Source organism: Desmodus rotundus, chromosome 3 (genome assembly GCF_022682495.2).
Source record: "Desmodus rotundus isolate HL8 chromosome 3, HLdesRot8A.1, whole genome shotgun sequence".
Classification (NCBI taxonomy): Eukaryota; Metazoa; Chordata; class Mammalia; order Chiroptera; family Phyllostomidae; genus Desmodus; species Desmodus rotundus.
This window is the reverse complement of record NC_071389.1, coordinates 68,500,865-68,527,408: the sequence shown is the minus strand read 5'-3', so window position 1 is coordinate 68,527,408 and position 26,544 is coordinate 68,500,865. Positions and strand designations below refer to the sequence as shown.

The 26,544-nt window shown below is 36.6% G+C and overlaps 2 protein-coding genes across 3 annotated transcripts in view; one reads left to right on the top strand and one right to left on the bottom strand.

Annotated features, from left to right (window-relative positions):
• CCDC18 (coiled-coil domain containing 18) overlaps positions 1–10,266 on the bottom strand; it is a 111,181-nt gene extending 100,915 nt beyond the window's left edge. Inside the window, exons 1-6 of the mRNA XM_045199515.2 lie at positions 10,137–10,266; positions 9,293–9,473; positions 7,582–7,717; positions 6,720–6,894; positions 1,116–1,277; positions 601–707 (exon numbers count right to left, since the gene is read on the bottom strand). Of these exons, the coding sequence (XP_045055450.2) occupies positions 601–707; positions 1,116–1,277; positions 6,720–6,894; positions 7,582–7,715 (578 nt within the window). The 5' untranslated portion in view covers positions 7,716–7,717; positions 9,293–9,473; positions 10,137–10,266. The remainder of the gene's footprint in view (positions 1–600; positions 708–1,115; positions 1,278–6,719; positions 6,895–7,581; positions 7,718–9,292; positions 9,474–10,136) is intronic.
• Positions 10,267–10,468: 202 nt separating this feature from the next.
• Positions 10,469–25,857, top strand: TMED5 (transmembrane p24 trafficking protein 5). 2 transcript variants are annotated; one of them, XM_045199516.3, is made up of 4 exons: positions 10,469–10,938; positions 16,060–16,157; positions 20,569–20,635; positions 22,787–25,857. In XM_045199516.3, exons 1-4 carry the CDS (start codon positions 10,750–10,752, stop codon positions 23,003–23,005), a joined length of 573 nt encoding a protein of 190 aa, XP_045055451.1. In that variant the 5' UTR covers positions 10,469–10,749; the 3' UTR covers positions 23,006–25,857. The 2 variants fall into 2 exon arrangements, with proteins under 2 accessions (XP_045055451.1, XP_024421295.1); XM_024565527.3 differs by having other exon boundaries at positions 10,478–10,938; positions 20,569–20,752.
• The last annotated feature ends 687 nt before the right edge of the window (positions 25,858–26,544 follow it).

Here is a 26,544-nt window from a genome sequence, read left to right as displayed (position 1 = left end):
ATGGAGTAATGTACTATTTAGTATGTATGTATTTCTCATTTCAAAGCAAAACAAGATAAATTATATATTGTCTTATTCCTTGCATTGTATTTCTCGAACTCTCATTGAATACTGGGTATATAGTACTATGCAGGACAAGAAATGAACTAGTTCATATTTAATAAAAACATGTAAATAAGCATCTCAACTTAGATTTATTCTTTTTTCAGTCCCCGTATACTGCATGCATCCTGTAGCCAAGAGGAGTTATGATGGACTGAACACAGATTGAAAACATTAGCCCTGGCTGATGTGGCTCAGTGGGTGAACACTGGCCTGCAAACCAAAGGGTCACCAGTTCAATTCCCAGTCAGGGCACGTGTCTGGGTTGCAGGCCAGGTCCCCACAGTTGGGGGTGCTCGAGAGGCAACCACACATTGATGTCTCTCTCCATCTCTCCCTCCCTTTCTCTATATATAAATAAATAAAATATTTTTTAAAAAAAGAAATCGTTCCAATAGCCCACTACAGATTTATTGGGGCATAGAACAAGATGTAACAAGACATATCAAAAGGCAGAAGTAGGAAATAAAAATTTTAAAGCTACAAAATTCTACTTACCTCAAAACTTTATCTTGGGCTGAAACTTCTGCTTCCAAATTTATAATCTGTTCTTCTAAGATTGGAACATTGGCTGCCTGTTGTTGTGCAGATTCAAGCACAGATACCTAAAACAAATAAGACAGCCTATATGGTGGAAATGGGTGATCTTTCTGCATCTTCTTTTTTCTATTTTTAAAGTTTTCTTTTTTTTTAAAGAAGTTTTCAACAAATGTAATTTTTTGAAAAAAGATAAATAATTCCTATTTCCTTTGTATAATAAAACCACACAAATTGGTAATCTTAAGATTTTAAAAGTTCTGACTTACCTAAATACAGAGACAATACAAGTTTCCCTGAATCATTTTCAGATACTAAATTCATATAAAATCGATTCCATAACATATTGATACTATGTTATCATAACAACTATACATAATACATTAAAGCAATACAAGGAATATTTTTCTAATTATAAGTCTTTATATGATTATAATGATTTTCTGTTGGCATAGTCACCACTTCGAGAAACATACTTTTGCTCTTGACTGTGTTAATTCGAAGTGGACAGATTCTATTTTAGTCATCAAAGAATGATTTTGTGACACCAAACAGGCATTCTGTTGCCTAAGCTTATTAAGTTTCTCTCGAAGACTTTTGATCTCCTGATCCATGGGGGTAGACAATGAAAACGATATCTGAAAAATGCAAAAGATCAATTTTGATTAGTTCAGTAAGCATTTATATGTAATCAATGGAAAATTTATAGATGATAAATAATCATCTATAAAATAAGTAGCTCAAAAAAATGAGTTAAGATATTTACTGAGAGTTGGTGAGGAGATGTGGAAAAACCAGCATGCACTCTGCCACTGCTGGTGGACATGTACATAAATAAGCACAGCTTGGAACTTTGGAAAAGTTCTTAGTATTACCCAGTAAGCTGAAGCCTGGTTTTACTTCTGGGTATAAATCTGACAGAAACTTTTTTATTTTTGCACCTGAAGAAATAAAAATATTCATACTACACTATTCATGAGACAATTAATAGAAACAACCCAAATGTCCACCAACAATGAGTATTAGATAAAATATTCTTTGAACAGTATACATATTTCTATTACACACTTTTGAAAATATATTTTACAATTATATTTTTAATTTTCATGAGGGTTGAGGTTTTCAAAACCTGATTATTTTTTAATAACATTATGTAGTTCAAAAGTTAAAACTATATAAAAGGTATACAAAAGAAATCTCACACTCGTATTTAATACTTACATACCCAGTTTTATAAGTTTCTCATTTATAAATTTTTAACACCACTCATACAGCAAAAAAGAGTAAACACCTTATATAGGAGTTATTCACTTAGAGTCTTAGTTAAACCTAGCCTCTCTAGTGTTTCCACATGCATATGCAAGCAACACAAATTAAGCACGCTCTCGCTGCCTAATGTAAAAACTAGCATACTATATAGCAGGGGTGTCAAACTCATTTTCACCGGGAGCCACATCAGCCTCACGGTTGCCTTCAAAGGGCCAAATATAATTTTAGGACTGTATAAATGTAACTACTCCTTAACAATTAAGCGATAGCTCAGCACTGCCACCAGGTAGAAACAAGGTGGAGGGCTGGATTTGGCCCATGGGCCTGGTGTTTAGCACCTGTAATATACAGAGTTAGCCCTCCATATCTAAAGCTTTTGTACCCATGGAGTCAACCAACCACGGATCAAAAATATCGGAAAAAGACTTTTGGTCAAGATGGCAGCTTAGGTAAACACAGCTCACCTCCTCAAACACACACATCAAAATTATAACTAAAATATAGAACAACCATCACCCAGAACTGTCAAAAATTAAATTGAATGGAATTCTGACAACTATGGATTAAAGAAACCACATCCATCCAGACAGGTAGGAGGGGCAGAGATGCAGAACTGGCTCGTCCCACACCCATGTGTGGTGGATGAAAATTTGGGAGGGATATGTCAGGAGTGAGGAGTCCCAGCCCCATGCCAGGCACCCCAACCCAGGGATCTACTGCCAGGAAGATAAGTACCAATAACTCCTGGCTACAAACACCAGCAGGGATTTAGTCAGGGGAAAAAACTTCTGGAGTCCCAAGCAGTTCCTCTTAAAGAACCCATACATGGACTTAATCAGACTCACTCCCTCTGAGCCCCAGCACTGAGGTAGCAGCTTGAAAGGCACCAGTGGCATACAGGGAGAAGCTGAAGTGTCTGGTACCAAGATGAGAACAGGGAGATAGCTTTCTCCCAGAAGGAAAGGCAGGCAGAGGCCAATGTCCCTTTCTGAACTCCCCCCAAGTACCCACCACCTGCACACACGGCAGGTGGGTGCCATATCTGAGACTCTATCACTAGGCGCTGTTTGCCCTGCCCTGGAGATCCATGAGATTCTGTTCTGACCTAACCTACCAGCACACTCAAAGTATTAACAGTGACTTTTCTGTATGAATGGCTGGTCTTGACTCAACCTTCACAACTTTCTAAATCCTATCAAACAGGCAACAGCAAGCCTCAGTGAGCCTCATAGCCTCCCCACCCCACACATCTTGCTAAGTGACCCTAGGCCCAGCACTAGCAGCAGCCAGGCTTGATTCACAGTTTAGCTTCTCCTGTGAATCCTAAGCCCAGCACAAATAACAGCCATCTCAGATTTCTTTATAGCTCATGCAGGGTAGTACCAGGCAAAAAGAGAACAGGGTGGATCTTGGCCTGCACCACCTGGGAAACCCTAGAGCCTGTGCACCCTGTGGACAGCTACAGACCACTTCAGAGCACCACCACCCTGCCCCTACAGAGCTGATCCTCCACAGAGGGTGGAGGTTAGTGGTCAGTGTTCACAGCCAGTCCTTGCAGCTGAATGCCCTGGGTAAATCCCTCCTATTGACCTGCCAACAGCAATCAAGGTTCAACTAAAAGAGGAGGGTGTATTCGGCCCACAGGGATGGTGCACTTCATGGAAACAGCTTGGGTGATAGGGTAGTGTGTGCCACTGGACCCTACAAGGCACCTACTACATTAAGCCACACTACCAAGACATGGAGTCATAGCAGTTCAACCTAGTATATAGAAATAAACACAGGGATGCTGCCAAAAGGAGGAGACAAAGAAACATGGCCCAAATGGAAGAAGAGATCAAAACTCCAGAAAAAGAACTAAACAAAATGGAGATAAGCAATCTGTCAGATGCAGAGTTCAAAGCTCTGGTTATAAGGATGCTCAAGGAACTTAGTGAGAACCTCAACTGCATAAAAAAGATCCAGTCAGAAATGAAGGATTCACTAAGTGAAATAAAAAACAATGTACAGGGAAACAACAGTAGAGTGGATGAAGCCAAGAATCAAATTAATGATTTGGAACATAGGAAGCAAAAAAAACAACCATGCAGAAGAGAATACAAAAAAACGAATATAGGGTAAGTAGCCTCTAGGACAACTTCAAGCATTCCAATAGTCATATTATAAGGGTGCTGGGAGGAGAAGAGAAAGAGCAAGAAATTGGAAATCTATTTGAAAAAGTAATGAAAGAAAACTTTACTAATTTGCTGACGAAAACAGACATCCAAGTCCAGGAAGCACAGAGAGGCCCAAACAAGATGGATACAAAGAGGCCCACTGCAAGACAAATCATGATTAAAATGCCAAAGGTTAAAGACAAAGAGAGAATGTTAAAAGCAACAAGAGAAGTTAGTTACTTTCAGGGGAGTTCCCATAAGACTGCCAGCTGATTTCTCAAAAGAAACCGTGCAGGCTAGAAAGGATGGCAAGAAATATTCAGTCATGAAAAGCAGGGACCTACAGCCAAGATAGCTCTACCCAGCAAAGCTATCATTTAGCATTGAAGGGCAGATAAAGAAAACCCCAACAAGAAAAATCTGAAGGAGTTCATCATCACTGAATCATTATTTTATGAAATGTAAAAGGGACTTGTTTAAGAAAAAGCTCAAGACTATGAACGATAAAATGGTAATACATATCTATCAAAAATTGAATCTAAAAAACGAGCTAAGCAAACAAGAACAGCGACACAATCATGGACACAGAGAACATTTTTATGGTTGTCAGATTGGAGGGGGTGGGGGAGAACAGGTGAAGGGATGAGGGGATTAAGTACAAGTAAGTAGTTATAGAAAAGCATTGGGAATATAAATTATCATATAAGAAATGGAACAGCCAAAGAACTTACACATATGACCCATGGACATGAACAATGGTGTGGGAATTGCCTGAGGGAGTAGGGGACAGCTGGGTGGAAGGAGGCAAAGAGACAAAAATAGGGACAACTCTAATAGCATAATCAATAAAATATAATTTAATATATATTTGGGAAAAAATAAGTTACCTATTTGCTAATATGTACAATGTATTTAGGTCTACAATATTTGTGTCTATACTCAATACATAAACTTTTTTGTCCTTATTCCCTAAACAATACAACTGTTCACACAGCATTTACATTGTATTAGGTATTGTAAATAATCTAGATTTAAAGTATATGGACGTGCATAGGTTATGTGCAAATACTGTACCATTTTATATAAGGTACATTAGCATCTGCAGATTTTGGTATCTGCAAGGTATCCTGAAACCAATCCCCCAAGGATTCCAAGGGATGACTATTTATCATTTTGTAGCATTTTTCAATTAAATGATACAACCTGGCAATCTCTCCAAAATGAACTTAAGGATTTTTTTCTTCATCTGCTGTAGTGTCTATTGCATGTTTACCCCACCAATTCCCTATTACTGAACACTTGAGATTTGTTAAGAGAAACAATGTCTCATTTTATCCTTAGGCATGAGTACCCCAAGGATCATTTTCTAGAAATGGGATTTATCAGTCAAGGGTAAACACATTGGTGATTTGGGCAAACATTAAAAAATGCCTCCCCATACTGATTGTATGATTTTGCATTTCTACCAGCAATGGACCTACAGCCAAGAGTACCTATTTGTCCCTAATTCTATCAACAAAACAGTACCAAACATCTAGATGTTTAATAATCTGTTAGGTAAGAAATGGTACATAGGTATAGTTTCATTGTTATTTTCTCTTATGAGTAAGACTGAACATCTTTTTATTTGTTTGGAGATCATTTTAATTTCCTTTCCATACATGTCTTTTCCTTATTTTTCCTTATACAGGGGTTGGTAATCTTTTCTTCTTTTTAGGAGCTCTTTACATATTAAAGAGATTGGCCCTTTGTCTTTAATAGGCATTACCAATATTTTTTCCCCTCCAATTTGTCATTGGTCTTTTGATTTCCCTTAGGGTAAAACAAAATGATTTCAATTAAGGCATAAATATGATGAAAAAATAATCAGCTATTTGAATTAGGATAAGAGATCAAATTTCCCAGAATGAAATAATCTTTGTAGATACGGAATTTAAATTCATTTTCCAAAATGTAGGCTCAGTCATACAGCTTTATTATGCAGCTTCCTTACTTAAAGAAAGCCTCTCAATTGTTGGCTTTCTGAAATAGTTATAGCAAATTTTTACCAAAAAACATCACGATGTGCATGTGTAACAGTGCGTGTACATTTGTGCTGACGTTGGGGTAATAAACAACAGGAAGAAGAGTGGAAAGGGACATAAAAGAGTTGAGTAAGAAAGACGGGTAGATAATATGACTAAGTAAGAAAGAGGAAGAGAGAGATTAAGTTCCAGGAGAAGATATCTAAGATCATCCACAAAATTTAGGGATAATGAAAGAAGAATAAATGTCATGCTGTCAACATATCACCCTGATCCAGGTTAAACAGTAAGTATTTTTTAACCACTTAATAAATAATTGATCACCTAATATATACATGGTATAGTACTAAAATCAAGGGGTTATAATTTATTTGAGAAAATAAGACAATTTCAAAAAGCAATAAATACAAAAGTTTAAAAATATAATGATACACCAAATTAACTACTTTCTTAAGATGAAACAAGAACCATTATATTTAAATTTAAATTCAACAAGTCTTGAGCACTATAGTAAAAGACTATGTAAAACATGCATAAGGCATGTTTTAAAGAAAAAAACTCAAAGAAAAAAGTATTTTAAGTAGGTCAAAAACTAAATCACTTTTAAGTAGAAAGGTCTAAAAATAATAACCTTATCTCTTGGTTGTTTTTGAAAATCAGAAATGCTACTGGGCATTTTATAAACTTTTTTATAAGGTGAGTAATTCGAAAGTCCAAGATGGCTAGGCTGAGAAAGATCTTCCAGAATCAGCCTTTCAGACCTTGAGGGATTAGAGGCATAATCAGAATTTTCACTTGGACTGACACTGGAGAAAAAAGAAAAAAAATTGTTTTAGTTCTTAAACAGTTTATGAATTCAATCCAAATTTCCATACATTAAGTAAGAACTGCTGCTGAAAAGTCAGATTCACACTTATGAACTTAAGGCAATGCTTCAACTAAATTTTTAAATAAAACATAATTAATTTTAAACTAACAATCTAGTATTTCTAGAGCTTCTATGCTAGAATAACTTTTCAAAAAGCAGTCACAGAAATAGTGAATAAAGCCCAAAATATGTATTTTATATTGTCTTTATATCTATAAAGTGTTTTCATAATATGTAAATGATTCTCTAATATTTGTCTTCCTAAACTGAGTTATATTCAAAATTATAAGACATTATTTCCTATTCTAGAGACATATTAGAAACACAATAATAATAAAATCCAGCCCTGGCTGGTGTGGCTCAGTGGACTGAGCGCCACTGGCCCATGAAACAAGGGGTGCCCATATCAATTCCCAGTCAGGGCACATGCCTGAGTTGTGGGCCAGGTCCCCAGTTGGGGGCGCTCAAAAGGCAACCACACATTGATGTTTCTCTCCCTCTCTTTCTCCTTTCCTCTCTCTAAAAATAAATAAATAAAATCTTAAAAATTAATAATAATATCCATACATTTTACATTCATAAATTAAAGTCATACTCTGAATTCTATGTGACTTTCCTTACGTACCTGGATAACTCTTCCCCTAAATTCTGCAAACTCCATTCTGTTATCTTCAGTTCATGTCTTAAGGAAGCAACATTTGCAAGCAAATTTTCTTCTTCGTTGTCATTCTTATAGTAGTTTGATGAATTAGGTTCCATTTCTTAAAAAAAGAAATGAATTTCTACTACCTTGCAGGGAAGAAGCTGTGGTGTCAGTCAAGATATTCTCATTCTAATAGAGATTAACTCATTATTTTTCTATTTCAAATGTTGTGAAAAGTTTAATGGTGATTTAAAACACCACAAAAAAAAGTTAACAATGTGGATTGAGCTCTAGCCTGTGAACCAAAGGGTCAATGGTTCAATTCCCAGTTGGGGCACAAGCCTGGGTTGTGGGCCAGGTCCCCAGTAGGGGGCGCACGAGAGGCAACCAGACATTGATATTTCTCTTTCTTTCTCCCTCCCTTCCCCTCTGTCTAAAAATAAATAAATAAATTCTTAAAGAAAAAGTGAACAATTTCTCTGAGGTATAAGGCCACAATGGAAAGATCTATAGAATTTCAATGAATCAATTTTTCATTATAGCTAGGGTCTAGTTATTATAAGTCCCCTTTTCTAAGCACATTTAATTTTTCAAACAATTCCATGAACTAAGTATTTTTATTGCATGTTAAAGATGAAAATAGCTCTGTCTGGTGTGACTCCGTGGATTGAGTGTCAGCTTGGGAACCAAAAGGTCGCCGGTTCAACTCCCAGGCAGGGCACATGCCTGAGTTTCGGGTCAGGTCCCCACTTGGGGGCATGTGAGAGGCAACTATTTGATGTTTCTGTCCCTTACTTTCTCCCTCCCTTCCGCTCTCTGTAAAAATAAAATAAATGTCATCTTTAAAAATAAATAAATAAAGATGAAGAAAATAAGAGTAAAACAAATTAAGTAATATTCTCAAGGTCATACAAACTGTAAATGGTGGAACCAAGATTTGAACCTAGGTCATCAGGAGCCAAAGACCTTTTAATTGTCACAATGCAATATTCTTATTATACATCAATTTCAATGAGGTGTTTGAACTTACATAATCACATTACAAACGCTGGACATCTCATAAAACTGGTATCATTACAGTCATTCATATTTTCTTAAAGGCAATTTGTTACCAGATAAAGAAATATCCTCTTTTCCCATTCCTAATGGTTATAAAATTTAAAAGCACATATTCCCATCACAAGCATAGAGATCAAAATGACCTTTGGCAGGTAAACTCACAGAAATAAATGAAGGAAAGCTTTTGTTTCTTCAACTAAAGTGTATCTCAAGGGTTGTGATATTTTCTACTAAATATCTTTGCATATAAAAATCGTGGTAAAGGGCCACAACTTTATAAAATACATATTCATAATTAATACAATTAAATGAAGGTTTTATAATCTCTACCATTCCTATCTCTTTCTGTATAATCTTAAAAGTACGTTCCTTTCAGATCCCATTTACCTTTGTCATTGTAGCATCTCTCTTTCATCACCCTTCTAGAATTCTGACCACCTCTCAAACTCCAAATAGCTAGAAGTCCTGTGAATTATGTTCAGGACTGTAAGGCACTTAGATAAGTTCAGTATTTTCAGTGAATAAATGATAACTAAACTGCCCTTCCTTCCCCCCATTCAGCTAAAATAGTATGACAAGTTATTCTCAGATGTGAGGAGAAAGATTGAAAAAAAAAACAACCCCAAATTCTCACCTTATTGGAAGAAACTATGGCAAGAAGTCGAGATACTAAGCAGTCTTAGAGAAAATGTTTCTATCCTCTTTCCCCTTTTGTTTCCACAAATTTGCTTCTGCTTAAGTGAGAAGACTCTCCCAGACAAAAATCAATGGATCAGGTCCCCATTCTGCTTTATCTTTTCAACATCTCTAGCTTCCTGCAGGATGGTGAAGGGAAAAAAGGTAAAGAAAATTTGGGTAAATTCTAAAATGTCATTCGATATTATGGTTCAACTAAATCAGAATATCCAACATCTTCCATGTATTTTAACGTAAAAATTCTCTAACCCCTCTAAAGTATCAATGAATTCATTTGATATTCAAATTTTTTTCCTAGTGGGTCATTTATTGTGAAATGAAGACTCCTCCTCCCTTCGGTAGTCATAAAAGTCTATCTTCATTGCCTGTACATATGTGGAAAAGCGTATGCTATCTACTGGCCCTGACGTCATCTTTTGGCTCGAATAACGCGTTTGCAGCTATTCACATGCACAACCATCGCAACGAAAAACAAGTGCTCTTTATACCCTCTGTATATAATAGGATGGCCTACAGTCGAAAAAGATTCTCGTATCAAAACCGCTCATCTGGACAAAATTGATCCTACGTTCATCTGAATGTGGCAAATAGGACATCTTCCTCTCCATTTTTTCCCTCAACTAAAATACCGGTCGGCAGAGCAGCGTGCGCAGCACCGGTCTAGACTAAGGGCCCGGAGGGTGCCTGGAGGGAACCGAACACAACTTCCCCAGGTAGGCCTGTTTCCGCTCACAAAGAAGCAGTCGCTCACCACCCAAGCGTTAGTTGGCAGAGACACCTACCCGTCGACAGCGCCCGTCGCGCTCTGCTCTGCGTTCGGAAGTCTCGGACCCTCTCGCCGGCCCCGGGCATGGGAACAGCAGACACAACACACTGAGAACCAGCGAACACCGGCTGCGTAGAGTTCGAACGGCCGCGGGAACCGTTGAGGTCCCACCTCCCCGACTGCAGCACCGCCCCCTCCACCCCTCCGCGTAGTGTGGGCGTGGCGACGCAGGAGGCGCGGGGCTTGTCGGGGATCGTGGTCTGAGCTAGCGTCTGAGCCCGCTTGCTCGGAACTACATTTCCCACAATTACCCCCACTGCGCCCATTGGTGTGGGGGAAGCCATGGGAACCTGCAACCGTCGGGGTGTGAGGTGGGAGGTGCTCACGTGGGTCCGGAGCGAGACAAGACCTAAGAGGGTGCGGAAAGGGACTGCTGGCTCCGCCCTCAGTTCTTACCCTTTGGAGACGGGCGTAGCACGCTTTCTGGGAGTGTTTGCCGCCGCGGCCGCCACCTCGAGTTTCCTCCAGGTTTACCAGCCAACCACGAGGAGTTCTTGGAGGAAAAGAGAAGCCCACGTGCGGACCACCCACACCTCCCAACGCTTTTTCCCGAGATCGCCCCGGCAGGGATGGGCGGCAAGACCGGGCTGCCCTTCCCGGTGCTCCTGCTGGCCGCTCTGCCCACAGTGCTGCTGCCGGTTGTGGTCGGCTTCACGCATTCCTTAGACAGCGACTTCACGTTTACCCTTCCGGCCGGCCGGAAGGAGTGTTTCTACCAGCCCATGCCCCTGAAGGCCTCCCTGGAGATCGAATACCAAGTAAGTGTGGAGGGTGACTCAGCCCCTTTCCTTTGGCTCCGCTGCACCGCATCGTCGTGTCTCACCCGTTTGGAAACTTCTGGTGCACGGCCGGGGCGGTGAAGGGTTGAGGGCCGCGCGGGCAGCAGGCCGGCTCGGCGCAGGCGCGCGAAGCTCGCTCGGTGGGGCTGGGAACTGACAAGTTAGGCGAGACTTAAAACTGACTATTTGCCCTCTCCCCTTTCCTCCCGTCGGAGAGAGGCCCGCACTGCTAATGTCTGTGGTTTTTTTCTGCGTTTCATAATTCGGCCATCGCTTTGCTAGCCAGTACATGCTCCAATACTGAGAATTTCACAATACAGGACTGACACACGTTCTCCTTTATCATTGGACGAGATGATATTTGTTTAATTGACGCTACCACCCTCACCCAACCACAATATTATAAATCTTAACTGCCATTGCTTCAGTTAAGGATTTTTGAAATGTGATCATATGATTGTCACTGAATTTGATTTTGGAATATTGTGAAAGGGGTTATTGATGTATGTAATGAATGGTACGTTTCCTTATCTGTTACATCTTTTTAATCAAATACGATCTAATTGTATATTGAAACATTGTAATCTTCCACCCAGCACTGTAAGCCTTTTTTTTCCCCCCATATCATTGGTTTCTTTTTAGTATCTGCATAATATTATATAGGAAATTGCCTTAGTTTAATGTAGTCCTCCTGATAGAGGGTAATTTCTTAGAAGAAATCTTGTTAGGTCCACACAGCTGATTTCAATGTCTCTACGCAGCACTACAAAAAGAAATGTGTTGGTGTGGTTCATCTTTTAATTTTTTTATAAGTTACTTAATTTATAATCAGATGTCAGGTTTTTTTTAGTTGTAGGGAATCTTTTTCAGTAACAGGTACTGTCACGTATAGAGCAAAATAAAGAGTTACATAGGCTTTTCATCCAAAGGGACTAGAATTAAATTATTTATAGATTTCTAAGGTAAGCACAGAATGTAGCTAAGGTCACATAGTTAGCAAAACCAAATCCGGAACTCAACATTTTTAAACTTCCAGTCTAGTTCAAAAGTTCACTTACTGAACAGTATCATGTGCCAGTAGTGGGGGCGAGGTGGGAGGTGTGGGGTTAAAAACAAAAAGAGGCCCTGTTTTCAAGGGGTACTTGAAATACTAAGGGGTATTGGCTCATAAACAAGTAATTTCAGTAAAGTATGGCTAAGTGCTAATAGAGGAGGGCCACTTCTCTAGGATTTCAGAGAAAGATTCCTGGATAAAATAAATTTGAATCTAGAAAGATGCTTAAGTTAAGAATACAAGGAAGGGAGGACGTTTCAGGAAAAGGAACAGAATGAATAGATGGGTCTGAAAATGCACAGTGGGAGTGTTTTGGCAGTGGGCAGTATGTAGTGGACACTGTATGTGCTGAGTTCTTGTTAGACTAAGTCTAGAAAGTCTAGAGTGGGAGTAAAAGAAAAAAGAGTTCAGGAGGCTTGATCATGGATCATTATTATCTTAGCCTTGTGCACCATGTTAAGTAGCTGTGTGCTTACTCTGTGCAAGAGCCATTGAAGATTTAAACAGTATGGTAACAGTCAAAAGTGTTTTTCAGATAGATCACCGGGTAGTGTGGAAGGTGGGTTTAAGGAGGTCAAAGTTAGAGGCCAGGAAATCAGTGTAATGGTCCACATAAGAAAACAATTTGTATTACTCAAAAATTCCTCAGTATTTACTCAGGTATTAGGGAGGAAATCTATTTCAACTACTGACCTCTTATGATTAAGAGCTCTTGCTCAAGAGAGAAAATGACTGGGTTGAAATCCTCTCAATTACTACCTGTGTGATTTTGAACAAGTTACTTAACTTCTGATTTGCAAAATAAAGATAATAGGGGGCATTGGTGCTTCAGTGGTAAAATAGAGATAATAGTAATTACCTCAGAGATTTGAAAAAATGAGTTAATAAGTGTGTCCATAAACCGTCTCTGACACATAGTAAATATTCAGTGAATGTTAGGTTTTTTTATATTTACACTGCTAGTGTTACAGAGCTGGCTTGGTTTAGCTTTATACTTTGTATATTTAGTCATTCTTAAAGGAGCTGTTCCCCCAAAGCATTCATTCCCCCTAAACAATTTGTTTTAATTGAGAAGAAAAGTAAAATCATTTAATGTCTATAATTCTAGACAATGTTGGAGGAATATGTAGGGTAAAGATCATCTTTGGCCCTTTGTCTGCATTTTCCTACTCCATGATTAACTTTGCACTAACTATAAGCTACTGGTTTTTGTCTTAATTTTTACAATTTCAGGGAACCCAGGTTCCAAACATTGCCATTGGACAAACTGAAAATTTTAACCATTTCTTACTTTTCAGGGTTAGGAGGACACTTTCAGGATAATTGATGAACCCTACATTATATTCTCAAAAATTTTTAATGTCAATACATGTATTTTATGAGTCAAATAGATCATTTAAAAATTTAAATCTTTGTTGAGTGCTTAATTTGTATAAGCACTCTGTTACGTGCTATGAATAGTTCATACTGTTACACAGTCTTGTATGGGGACAGATGTTAATTAAATTATTACACAAACAAATGTGAAATTACAACTCTTAACACGTGCTATGAGGTAAATGCATACAGCTATGAGAGTATTTAAAGGGAGGACTTGATTGCATCCAGGAATTGAGAGAAACCATCCCAGAGGAAGTAGAATCTGTAGAAGAATCTGTAGAAGATCTGTAGAAGAACCAGGCTCACTAAGCATGAGGGAGTGAGTTGAACAAGGTGATGGGTAAAAAGAACAGCATGTGACACAGGGCTGCGGAATAAAACAGAAGGCTACTTTTGAGGGATTGAAACACTGTTACCATAGCATACAGACAGGGGAAAGTGGCACTGGCCCATCATGTTCCATTGAAATCATCTGGAAGTTCAGTTTTGGATTATGGTGCTTTTTTAAATAAATAACTTATATTTTAAATATATATATTTAAGTTAATGTCTATAGTTACTATCTATTCTTAAGGACCATTTTTAACAATTTCATTAAGGCTGATGATAACCATTACCAAAAATATCTTTTAAACTTTGTTTTGTTGAAATCTGCTTAGTTTTGTTACAGTTTATTTTCTGATTTAAATGGATACCTTTTTTTGGAGGATAGCCTTGAGTAATTCTCTTAGAATGTTTTGAGTCCTTGGATAATATGAAAATGGCTTTACTTTTTGCTTTCACTTCAGTAACCTGTGTAATTTTTTACTTGGGGACATTGAAGACATAGCTCCGTTGTGGGAGGTTTTCCATCTTACATGTAAGAATTCTGTCACCAGTCCCAATTCTTATTTATTTGTTTGTTTTTTGTTTATTTTGGGGTTTGGGTTTTTTTGGCAGTTCTCTACTACTAGTCTTGGAAGTTTCCAGTTTGTTCTTTTTAAATCCTTTTGGAAAGTCGGTAGGAGTTTTAGATCTTTTATTTATTCAGCTTCAGTCTAATGAATTTTATTTTTTGAAACAGGAATTTCTATTCCTTTATTTGATAATCTCCTCCCTTCATTTCTCTTGTTTCTCTCCTTTTGAACTGCTTATTAGAAAGATAATTTCATATATTTGGTTCTGTCCTTCATGAAGGGTCTTACTATTTCCCTAATACTTTTTCATTTATATTTTCTCATCTTGTTCTGAGAATTCCTTGATTCCTAGTTCTCTGATTTTTAGTCTCCTTCCATGTTCATTCTGCTAACATTACATTTGTTTGTAATGTACATTTAATTGAGAGTTTTGAGATCAACAGATACTGGTAGCTAGATATAGCCTTTGCTCACTGGAGTTATCTTTCAGAAAGTCCTTCCTGTTCAAGTCTGTTAACATGCTTTTGAGATTTCCAGTATTGTTATGGATTATTTTGTATTATGTTTTCTTCAGTTCATTGGGACTTAAAGAGGAGAAAGAATTCTATATATTTAACTAGCCATTTGAAACAGGCTCTTTTGGTCAGTAAGTACAGAACAGGAGTAGGTAATCTTTTATATCATCCCATTAAAGCCACCAAGAAAAATAAAATGGAGTGTTACATAAGAAAAAAAGTAGCCATTGGAGAGAGATTGCTGAGTACATATTTTGGGCATGCCACTTATTTGCTATATTGCCTCAGGAAAATAACTTCTTTGAACCTCAGTTTTTTATTTTTTATTCAAATGAGACTAATAGGACCTACCGTTTAGAGTTGTGAGGAATAAATTAATCCATATAAAGCACTTAAAAGACAATGTATGGCCCTGGCTGGGTGTCTCAGTTGGTTGGAGCATGATCCCATAGACCAAAATGGTTCAGTTGCTGGTTCGATCCTCAGTCAGGGTGCATTCTTGGGTTGTGGGTTCAATCCCTAGTTGGAGCATGTATGGGAGACAACTGATTGATGTTTCTCTCTCTCAAATCAATAAACATATCCTCAGGTGAGGATTTTAAATAAGTAAGTGAATAAACAACCAACCAACCAACCATGTGTGGCATAAAGTGTGATTGTGAACAGCTATCTTCTCAGCAGCAGCAGCAGCAGGAAGAGGTCAATTTGGGGATTATAAAGGAACAGACAATGTTCATTGGCCAGTAAGTAAACAGCCTACCGTGAACATATGGTTCATATTGGGAACAATAGATGAATCTCTTGAAGAAGTCAGTTGGAATCAGATCATGGAGGTCTTGAATTCTAGGCTAAGAAGTAGTTCATTCTTATTTTATTGAAGAGAAAACAAACTCAGAAAAGTTACATAGCATACCCAAAATTGCCTAAGTAAAAGGTCCTAGATTTGGACTCCCTTCTGTCTCTTTTTACTCTACAGGATTCTCAGTGATGGCACTGCTTTTAGGAGGATTATTTCAGCAATACCTATAAGGTCTAAATTTCCATGATAGCCACAACAGGAATTGGTAAGAAAGGGGCCATTTCCAAAAATTAGTGGAATTGAACTGATGATCTTTCTGTTCCTTTCTAGGCCTAATGAGTCCATTGGCTTTCTTTCCCCTCTAGGTTTATAAAGAAATTTTTTTCATCATATGCTTTATATAATTTATTTTCAGAATTTGTAATATGTGTTCTTCTTTTCTGAACTATTCTACAGGTTTTAGATGGAGCAGGATTAGATATTGATTTCCATCTTGCTTCTCCAGAAGGAAGAACCTTAGTTTTTGAGCAAAGAAAATCAGATGGAGTTCACACGTAAGTAATCTCTTAGTTGATTCCCTGGGCTAAATAATACCAGTGTGCTCTCTGTGGGGCGGGAAAATTTAGCACATTTGATACTAAATATCAATTCTATTGAACATTTAAACAGTCCTTGATAGTAATCTGTCTTAAAGACTACAGTATTTTCCATTGACCTCTTTCTTTTTGTTTAGGCATTTTGTGTTGATACTGACTAAACTTTTTCCTTGCTTTGGTTAAATAGATGAGCATTCCCTAGGTATTGCATTCAATCTATCTTGGCAATTTTAACCTGCCTTTCTGGCTAGTAAAGGCTTTCTGTTCTAACTATAAGTTACTGTTGCGGGTGTGTATACGATGCAGACACCAGCCTGCAGTGTCCACAGCGTTACGGATGAGATGAGACAAATTCACACGGACTATGGAAATCCTGTGGAGGAAAAGGGATGACATGGCGGCTCTCTCAGTGAAAGAGAGGGCCGGCCCTGTCCCTTGCCTGGACAGGCTTTTATTGGGTTTAATTTGCATAGGAATACAGTGTGTATACATAAAGTTCATCATTGTCAGGCAGAAATGATCAAATAATCGATAACATTCAGAGAACTCTGAGGGCTTATTCTGAGTCAGGGTCAGATAGTTAAAGGGCCATAAAACTTCGGGGAACAAACTCATTTCATGCATGGACCCTTATCATTTAAATTGAGGGTATTAGCAAAGTAGGTTTCATAGGATTTTATGCATTCTTTCTTAGGTCTGATTGCCCCTGGGAACCCGCCCTTTCCAGTACAGGGCTGCACCACCCTCCAGCATTGTTTTGGGCTTAAGTCAGGGAGGGGAAGTAAGGCAGCCAACAAATTAGGAGACTTCTTGCAGACAGAATGAGGGCTATGTCAAAGCCTTAGGGTGAGGGTCCATCACCTCCTTTTTCTATAGCCCCCCCCCAAGTCCTTCCCTGAGGGCCCCTTCACGACTGTGCCTGTCTTAGGTCATCCCTCCCTTGAGGAATCTTACCTGGTCATCCACCCCGGGCCAAGTAGGTTGAAGTGAAAGGGGGCAGAGGCGGCGCCCCTACAAGGAAGATAAGCTTTGTCTCCTAAGTGGCTTCTGGTCCCAAGGTCTTTTTACTCAGTCTTAGCCATGAGGGGTTACAGTTTCTGAAACCCGGCAGGGCGGTCCCCAGCATGTATCCTAAAGTTTCTTGAATGCTTGCTATCATCTTTGCCCATTCTTTTCTTGCTTAAAACAACAGTAAAACACTTTTGTGTGTGTACATGTAAAAATTGTTTTTTTTACTCAGATGTCACTTTTTTTAGACCATTAGAAGACCCCAAAGTAAAAAATCTGACCATAGAAAACCATATAAAAAGCAAATACTTGTTATAACACTTTCAGTTTAAATTTGACAACATGCCATATATTCTCTTCTTATATCTCACTTCCCTTTTAATCTGTAATTGATGTTTCAATGTTCCTTTCTAGGATTTTACTTTAGCTACTCAGTATTGTTATTAAAACTGTTTGAGTTTACAGGAAGAATGAATACAGAGTATCTAATATTTGCCATAAACTAGGATTTGCATTTTTTTTTTTTGATGTATCTTTCTGAAGTTTCTGCCCATTAGTATGGCCCTCCTTCCTTTTTTCATGGGATAACTCTTCAAATATTTGAAGATAGATACCATGTTCCTTTCAAGTTATCTTTGTACCAAGTGAATCATTCTTCATTCCCTCCACCATTTTTTTATATGACAAGACTATGAATTCTTTTACCTTCATCGGAAGAAGAGAAACCAAAACAATTCTTCAGATATGGTCAATTTGCCCATCAAGAAAAGCAGAATTATCTCCTATCTTGTTCAGTTATGGCATCCTCAGAACTGTGCTCTTCTCTCAGTTGTGAGGTTATTATAATAATAAATATATAACAGCTATTTATTTAATGCTAGACATTGTACCAAAAGAGAAAAATTTTGTGACATATTTTAAGTGGAATTTTTTCCTAAGGCTTTGCATTTTATATGCTTCTAAATTAATTATTCCAATCCACCATGAGAAAGATTCTTTGATTCCCTAATTCCCATTTTACAGACAAGAAAGCTCAGAGAAGTTAAATAAGTCTGCAGGGATATGCATTTCTTAAGAGGAGGCAGGATGGACCAAAATTCTTACTTTCTACCATATGATGCTTAGAACATCCCTGGCACATAGCACTATGTAAGTACTAGCTATTATTATAATTATTGGTCTTTCATAATGAAAGTACCTGGCATGTAATTCATAGTAAAAACTGAAATACATGAATGAATGAATGAGGGGAAAAAAATATCCACCATGACTTAAGGTATTAATTTCAGAGTGCTTTGCAAAAAGGCATTTTAGCTATGAAGAGCTCAGAAAAAAAATTTGCATAAATGATTAATATATAAAATAGAGAAATTGTCATTTTTTTACTTTTTAAAAATATTTACTTTCAGGAAGGGGGTAAGGGAGGGAAAAAGAGAGGGAGAGAAATGGCAATTTGTGAGAAATGCACTGATGTACATCAGTCAGTTGCTTCTCCCATGCCCCAAACCCAGGACCTGGCCCGCAACCCAGGCATGTGCCCTGGCTAGGAATTGAACCAGCAACCTTTCAGTTCACAGGCCAGTGCTCAATCCACTGAGCCACACTGGCCAGGGAGAGAAATAGTAATTTAAAAAGTCGGTTTAGATTGATATACTTGGGATTAACTACTGTATTTTGCTGTGTATAACGCACACTCATGTTTTTGGCTAAAACTTTCAGGAAAAAAATATTTCATTTTAATTTTTAATTCAATTTATTTATTTTTAATTCAATTATTTATTTATATTTAGGAGCAAAACTGATTACCATATTCTGGGGTATTATTTTGCATACGGATATCGTTACTGCTTTCTAGAGTTACACTTTTAACACGTAGGCATAAATAAAAGAATTTAAAACATTTATATAGATACGGAATTAGTACTACCCATAGATAATGCGCATCCTTATTTTTCCCTCAAAAATTTGGGCAAAAAAGTATGCATTATACACAACAAAATACAGTATACTTTCTCTTTAATACATATGAACAAGAACTAAAAATGTAGTTAATCTTTAAATTTCAGAATATAAAAAATGTGTAGAATTTGTTAAGTTTTTGTTGCTCTCCAATTTTCTGCTTTCCTTTAGTAATAAACATTGACTCTGAGGAGTAAAAAGTATTTTACTGCTTTAGTGTATAGAATTACCTCTCATTAAAACATTAGGAGATAAAAATGAGTTTATAAGAGTTCACATTTACTAAGTTCTTTTGATGTGCCAGGACACTGTTCTAAGCACTGTGCATGAATTTGTATGTTTTATTCTTCACCACAGTCCTTTGAGGTACATGATTTATCATCATTTTACCAATGAGGAAAGTGAGGCCTAGAGCTGTTGCTAGGTAAACTGATGGAAGGTTCCACAGCTAGTGATCATTGAAGCCTGAGTTTAAAACCCAGGCAGTCCAACTGAGTCTTAATCACCATACCAAATTTACAAGTCTACTTTGTCAAAATTAGATTATAACAAAAATTGTATCTTTAGCTATATTAACTTTTTAAAGGCAACTAAAATCTCATTTATGACATTGAAATCCTTTTTTCCTAAGTTAAATTTTTAAAACAAATACTGTCCTTCCAGAAGTCAGGGTTAGTAAAAATTTCTCCATATATAGCCTTAAAGAGTTTAAATAATAGTATCTATTTGTCTAGCACTGCTTGTAATGAGGAATGTCATGTAAATGCATTTTTCTAGACAACTGAGTTACTATTACCCTAACTATATTCCAAAGATGCACTTAATTGGTAGGAGGCATGAAAGAAAGCATTTAAATAAATCACTGCTTTTGAGAACAAAACAAAACTCACTTTACAGATTAATCTCAATTGAAGGGGAGGTTTTTAGTCATATTTCTATGTGAATTGAACTCATGATAAATTACTCTTTATAACATATAAATCTTGAAATTCATTGTGAGGTATCGTGTATCTAGGTTTTTAATTCTATTCTTTTCCAAAAATTAGGTCAAAATCATTTACCATAATGCCAACCAAGCACATGTAGATTTCAAGTACCTGAATATACAGGGGTGGGCGAAGGTAGATTTATAGTTGTGAGTACATGAAACAGTTTACTATTGCATTATTATTTATTTTATATTTTGTATTAAAAAAAACTGTAACCCTATTTTTGCCCACAGCTGTATATTTCCAGGTTGCCTCTTTCCCAAGAAATTATAAATTATCTTTAAATACTAAGGAAATCTCTCAGTGAGCTGCCCAGTTACTACAAACCATTACTGTTTCTATATGTAGTAGGGGGGGGGGTTTGATCCAAAATGTAAGTACAAATAACTGAAGATGTACTTTTTAAAATACAGGGTAGAGACTGAAGTTGGTGACTACATGTTCTGCTTTGATAATACATTCAGCACCATTTCTGAGAAGGTGATTTTCTTTGAATTAATCCTGGATAATATGGGAGAACAGGAGCAAGAACAGGAGGACTGGAAGAAATATATTACTGGCACAGATATGTTGGATATGAAACTGGAAGATATCCTGGTCAGTATGGTCTTTTAATAGAATAAAAATTAACATCCAGAGGCCTTACTATGTGACAGGCACTGAGCTAAGTGTTTTAATTTCATTATCTCATATAATCCTTACTTAACTCTATCAGGATTATCTCCATCTTTCCATTGAGGAAATTGTTATCTTTGGGAGATTAGGTAATGTTTCTGTCATATAACCAGAGAGAGGGAGAACTAGAGTTGAATACAGGTTCTTCACTACAAAACTCCCTTAGAATGTTCAGTAATAGAAGAATGTAATTATCTATAGTATACTTGCACATGGAATGATCCTGAGTAATTTGTAAAACCTCAAGATATATAGGCACTTTTCCCACATAGTTTTTGTAACATGAGATTTCATATTATTTGATTAATTTGGGAATACTGTTTTCATTACTCAAACCAAAGCTAACAGTTATCAGAAACTAGCATTACACTCAAGAGTAAAAACTTCAGATATGGCTTCTTCACTTGAATTGCTTTATGCTTCAATTATTATAAACATGCATACGAAATGTACATGTATAAGAACCTATTTGCATTTAATAATAGTATTGCCCACAGTAGAGGGAAAGGTTATAATCCTTCAGCCACAGCTAAGATTTCAAATCTCCACTTAATTTTACCTTATATTCATATAGTATATAGTTAGTTTTCAAATGATTTCTGATCAAGTCCCTACTATAAAATAGCCTTTTCAGAAGATACGTAACTTAGAATGTATCCTGGTTTGTTTAATGAATGTGATATTGGAATATGTTTTTATTTCTTTTTTTTTTAACGATTTTATTTATTTATTTACTTGTTTGTTTAGAGAAGGGTAGGGAGGGAGAAAGAGAGGGAGAGAAACATCAGTGTGTGGTTGCCCCTCATGCTCCCCCCACTGGGGACCTGGCCCGCAACCCAGGCATGTGCCCTGACTGGGAATCGAACCAGCAGCCTTTTGGTTCGCAGACTGGCGCTTAACCCACTAAGCCACACCAGCCAGGGCTGGAATATGTTTTTATTAAAAATACGTTATACTTTTATATGTATAGAATGCAAATAAAAAATTGAAGTATTTTCTTTTTTTTTTTTAAGATTTTATTTATTTTTAGAGAGAGGAGAAAGCAAGGAAAAAGAGGGAGAGAAACATCAATGTATGGTTGCCTCTTGTGTGCCCCCCAAATGGGGACCTGGCTTGCAACCCAGGAATGTGCCCTGACTGGGAATAGGACCAGCGACCCTTTGGTTCGCAGGCCCGCGCTCAATCCACTAAGCTACACCAGCCAGGGCAAACTGAAGTATTTTCTAATTTCATTGCTTTGTCAGATAAAAACATTGGGTGTTTTGCTAAATACTAATTTGGACCAGACTAACACTAAATGGAAAAATATTAACATACAATGTATTATATAGAAGTAAATACCTAAAAACTTAGTTCAGTTGTTTAAAACTTCCTTATGGTTGTGAGGGCTAAGAAAGAAAGAATGTATATAAAATTCCTGGCATTATGCCATTTGAATATATTTTCATATTATTTATTTTCAATTTACAGCTGTGTTCCTTTGTTGAATAACTTGGCAAACAATAATTTAAAGTATCAGAAATTTTACATAAACTTACAGAAGATCTTTAGGTAATCTAAGTAGCATCTGTCCCTTAATTAACATTGTATTTATCCCTGGCTGATGTAGCTTAGTGGATTGAGCACAGGCCTGCAAACCAAAGGGTTGCTGGTTCATTTCCTAGTCAGGGAACATGCCTGGGTTGTGGGCCAGGTCCCCAGTTGGGGGTACATGAGGGGCAACCACACATTGATGTTTCTCTCTCTCTCTTTCTCCTTCCCTTCTCCTCTCTCCTCCCTCTCTTTCTCCTTCCCTTCTCCTCTCTCTAAAAAATAAATAAATAAAATCTTTTAAAAAAACCATTGTATTTAGATATAAAACTATTATGAATATCAGGGTGCTGTGAAACACAATTTAAAATTAAATTAAAATTACTAATTATTCTTTTATAGTAAAATTGTTCTCTTTATCTCTAGGAATCCATCAACAGTATCAAGTCCAGACTAAGCAAAAGTGGTCACATCCAAACTCTGCTTAGAGCATTTGAAGCTCGTGATCGAAATATACAAGAAAGCAACTTTGATAGAGTCAATTTCTGGTCTATGGTTAATTTAGTGGTTATGGTAGTGGTGTCAGCCATTCAAGTTTATATGCTGAAGAGTCTTTTTGAAGATAAGAGGAAAAGCAGAACTTAAAACTCCAAATCAGAGTACCTAATATTGAAAAGGAGATAAAAAATGCAATAAACTGTTACAGTCAAGACCATTAATAGTATTTTCCAAAATATTTTCAGTTACTACCGTAAGTGTGAAATGATTATAATTTTAATGTGAAAGTCTTCGCTTTTTTCTGTACAAGTAATCTTATTGCTCCAGTAGTACTTAAGTGTGTAACAAAATTTTATAGAATATAGGTATAATTGAATTAAGCCATATTAATAATTGCATTTTCCCAAGTTTAAAAAAAAAAATTTACAAATGTGTCATGGGTGATTAAATAAATGAACTTTGGGCTTAAATGCAACACCAAACAATGTTTTTTAAAAGATTCTCTTACCCAGAAGTTTCTTTGTAAATGTGGCAATTACAAATTAATTGTAGAACTTTTCAATGTATTAAGTTATAAATCATCTGAGAATTATTTAATCATGGATTGAATATATCTTTAGAAGACGAAGACTTGACTTTTCTGCTTTTCTGTTTTTTACATATGCATCTCTAATATAAGTAGCACAGTTGTAAAAAACAGATTTGTGAGACTTTTATAACCAACTATATTTCAATTTAAAATACTGACAAAAAGTTTTAGTTTCATATACTTGTCTTATATTCCCAAAAGCGGATATTGTGATAATTCTTAAAAATGCTAAGTCATACTTACTAAAGTTAGGATAAATTATCTCTTTGAAGTAAAATAGCTTTAGGTTGCTAAGTCTCCTTAAGGATACAGTCATTCCGTCTAGGGCAGGGGTGTCACACTCATTTTCACGGGGGGCCACAGTAGCCTGGCAATTGCCTTCAAAGGGCCAAATGTAATTTTAGGACTGTATAAATGTAACTACTCCTTAACTGTTAAGGAGTTGAAATTACATTCGGCCCTTTGAAGGCAACTGCCGGGCTGCTGTGGTCCCCGGTGAAAATGGGTGTGACACCCCTGGTCTAAGGTATGGAAATTTAAAATTAAATATGAAGGAAATAATTTTGCTTTTATGTTTTGTCAAGAGTGTTAATGTAAATTTTAACATGATTATTGAGTTGGATACATTATTACCAGCAGTTGGAGGAAATATTGCTAACAGAATCTGAGCCTAACATAAATGAGTATGTCCTTTTCTGACTTCTCAAAATCAGTAAAAAAGAACTAATAAAATCAGTTAGAAAGGGATTTAGGTAAGTATTTGTAGTCTGTTTGGCTCACATAATGATCCAATCCTAATACAAATCATAATTTCCAGTTAACTGGAAGGACATTACCTGAATATGAATTTTATTTTTTTACAACTGTTTTATTCTTGTTTTCAGTTATCTAAGTACCATATTCAGGTATATTTTATGAAATATAAGGCCTACTATAGTTTAGCACTGTGTCATTTTATTGACATTCAAGAAAGATTGGAAACCCACAGAATCCTAAGTTTGAATACCACATGTGTTAGTAACTATGTAAGTAAAGTCTGTGCCACCCTAGCTTACTGCAGTCTGTGGAGTATTACTCAGATACTAATAATTCAGCTACATCATGAATGGAATATAATTTTTAGGGTATACCTACTTAATAATATTGTTTATGACAAATATGATTAGAAACTATCAACTTTTAAATTCAAATACAGAACCCCTTTGTAGGTTAATACTACTGGAACTCTTAAGCAATAATTAATATCCAGAGAGAATGGTTTCATTTGTGATTTGCAATCAGAGTGGTGCAACAAGAGATTTATCCTCTCTATGCTTTTGGGAGAACAGAAACTTAGATTTCCCTACCCTGAAGCTTTTAAAAAATGAAATAAATGCCATATATGATCAATTACCTTCATTGGTAAGTGCTCTAAGTGTCCAGGAATCGTCCCTGTAACACCTGCAAAACAAGGACCAATAAGGTCATTGCCTCTGAGGAGCCCTCCTATACACCCTGCTGTTAACCTCATAAGGGGAGCAAACTTATAGTACTATAATAAGACAGTACAGATGTAAACTACTGCATCTTTTTATAAAACTGTGATTAAAAATTCTACCTCTTATGAATAATTACTGTACTGTACTCTGATTCCTTACCTAACAATGAATTTGTTACATCTTCTGCACATCTTTTGACACTGATACTAAATTAAACCTGTGATTCAGTAACTTTTTACCATGTAACAGTAGCCTTATTTGGAAAAGAGAGAATTTAGGGATACTGAGGACAATTTTATTTTTATAGACATAAAGTGGAGAGATTTAAGAAGCATGTTACCTGTATTAACCAAAAACAAAATTTGTAAAAGCAAGGACTAAGTTCTTCAATATTTCTAAGGATGTATTATTTGCTTCATGGTTTTTTTAATGTCAGTATTCAATTTCAAAATTAAAGTTTTGTTAAAACTAAATGTTATTTATAAATCAGCAGCTTTTTATCATTGGCTTTTAATTAAACTTTTAAAATACTACAATATTTAACTAAGGCCTAGCATTTCACTCTGGTTTGCATTTAGATCATTTATAAATAGTATGCTGATGTTTCATGTGATTATCGACATAGAGGGTAAATAAGTGGTTGAAATAGCATTGAAATAAATCACAAATTCCAATGTAATTTCATATTATGTTTATCTTTCTTAAGCATTGTTACTATGTCTTCAAATTGACAAAGAGTGAGTACCTACAATTGTATGCCTCCCCAAATGAAAACTTAAAAGTTGATTCAGCATGTAATGGTTTTTCATCTTCAGTGTAATAATGTAGTTGTTCAAATTGCTTTTTTAGTTGTGAACAGCCATATTAAATGAGAAATGAATACTGCGCTAAGTATATATAATAAAAATTAAAAGTAAAAAAAATCTAACTTATCTACCAGTCATTGTAAGTGCTGTCTAATCCTTCAAGTCTTCATTGAGCTCCTCTTCACCAGGTGTGCTCTCCCTTCCATTTAAAAAGCCATAGTTAGAAGCCCCAGTGGCCTAATGGATAAGGCATCAGCCTCCTGAACAGCCACAGTTCACTATTGCCTTCTGCCTTGCATTAGCATTCTTTTTACATGTACAGTTATTCATCTGTTGTCCAAACATGCATTGTAACTAAAAAGGTGCTCAAAATACTCGTAGAGGCAAAGGTCATCAGTTCTGAAAGTTAGGAATGCTAAGTAAGCACACGAGGAGCTTGCTCCACTTCTCTACCCCACCCCAGAAATTGTTTGTTTAGGTATGGAATATGACTCCAGAATCTTAAATTAACAACACAATTTGGGGTTCAGGTGTCCATTATCCTTGGACTACCTGTTAATTGGGTGATCTTTGGAATTCAAGACTCATTTGAGTCTGCTGCTTCATTTATAGAAATAATTTTAAGATCTTAAAACTCAGTTAAAACAGCATATCATACAGTCCATTTCTTTTACACCATCTAGACAAATCACTCAACCCCACAAGCTAAGGCACCTTTCTACCTCACTCATCACTTTCAGGTGTCTGGGCTCTGGAAGGCTTGTGTCATTAGAAACTAGTCATTACATTTACTGTATGTATGTCTGGAGGAAG

What these genes read in the sequence shown, in the direction of transcription:
- TMED5 (XM_024565527.3), top strand. Translation starts at nt 10,750, where the DNA reads ATGGGCGGCAAGACCGGGCTGCCCTTCCCGGTGCTCCTGCTGGCCGCT. An exon ending in AAATCAGATGGAGTTCACAC is followed by an intron (nt 16,158 to 20,568) that starts GTAAGTAATCTC and finishes TTTAAAATACAG; the next exon opens with GGTAGAGACTGAAGTTGGTG. An exon ending in TGAAACTGGAAGATATCCTG is followed by an intron (nt 20,753 to 22,786) that starts GTCAGTATGGTC and finishes CTTTATCTCTAG; the next exon opens with GAATCCATCAACAGTATCAA.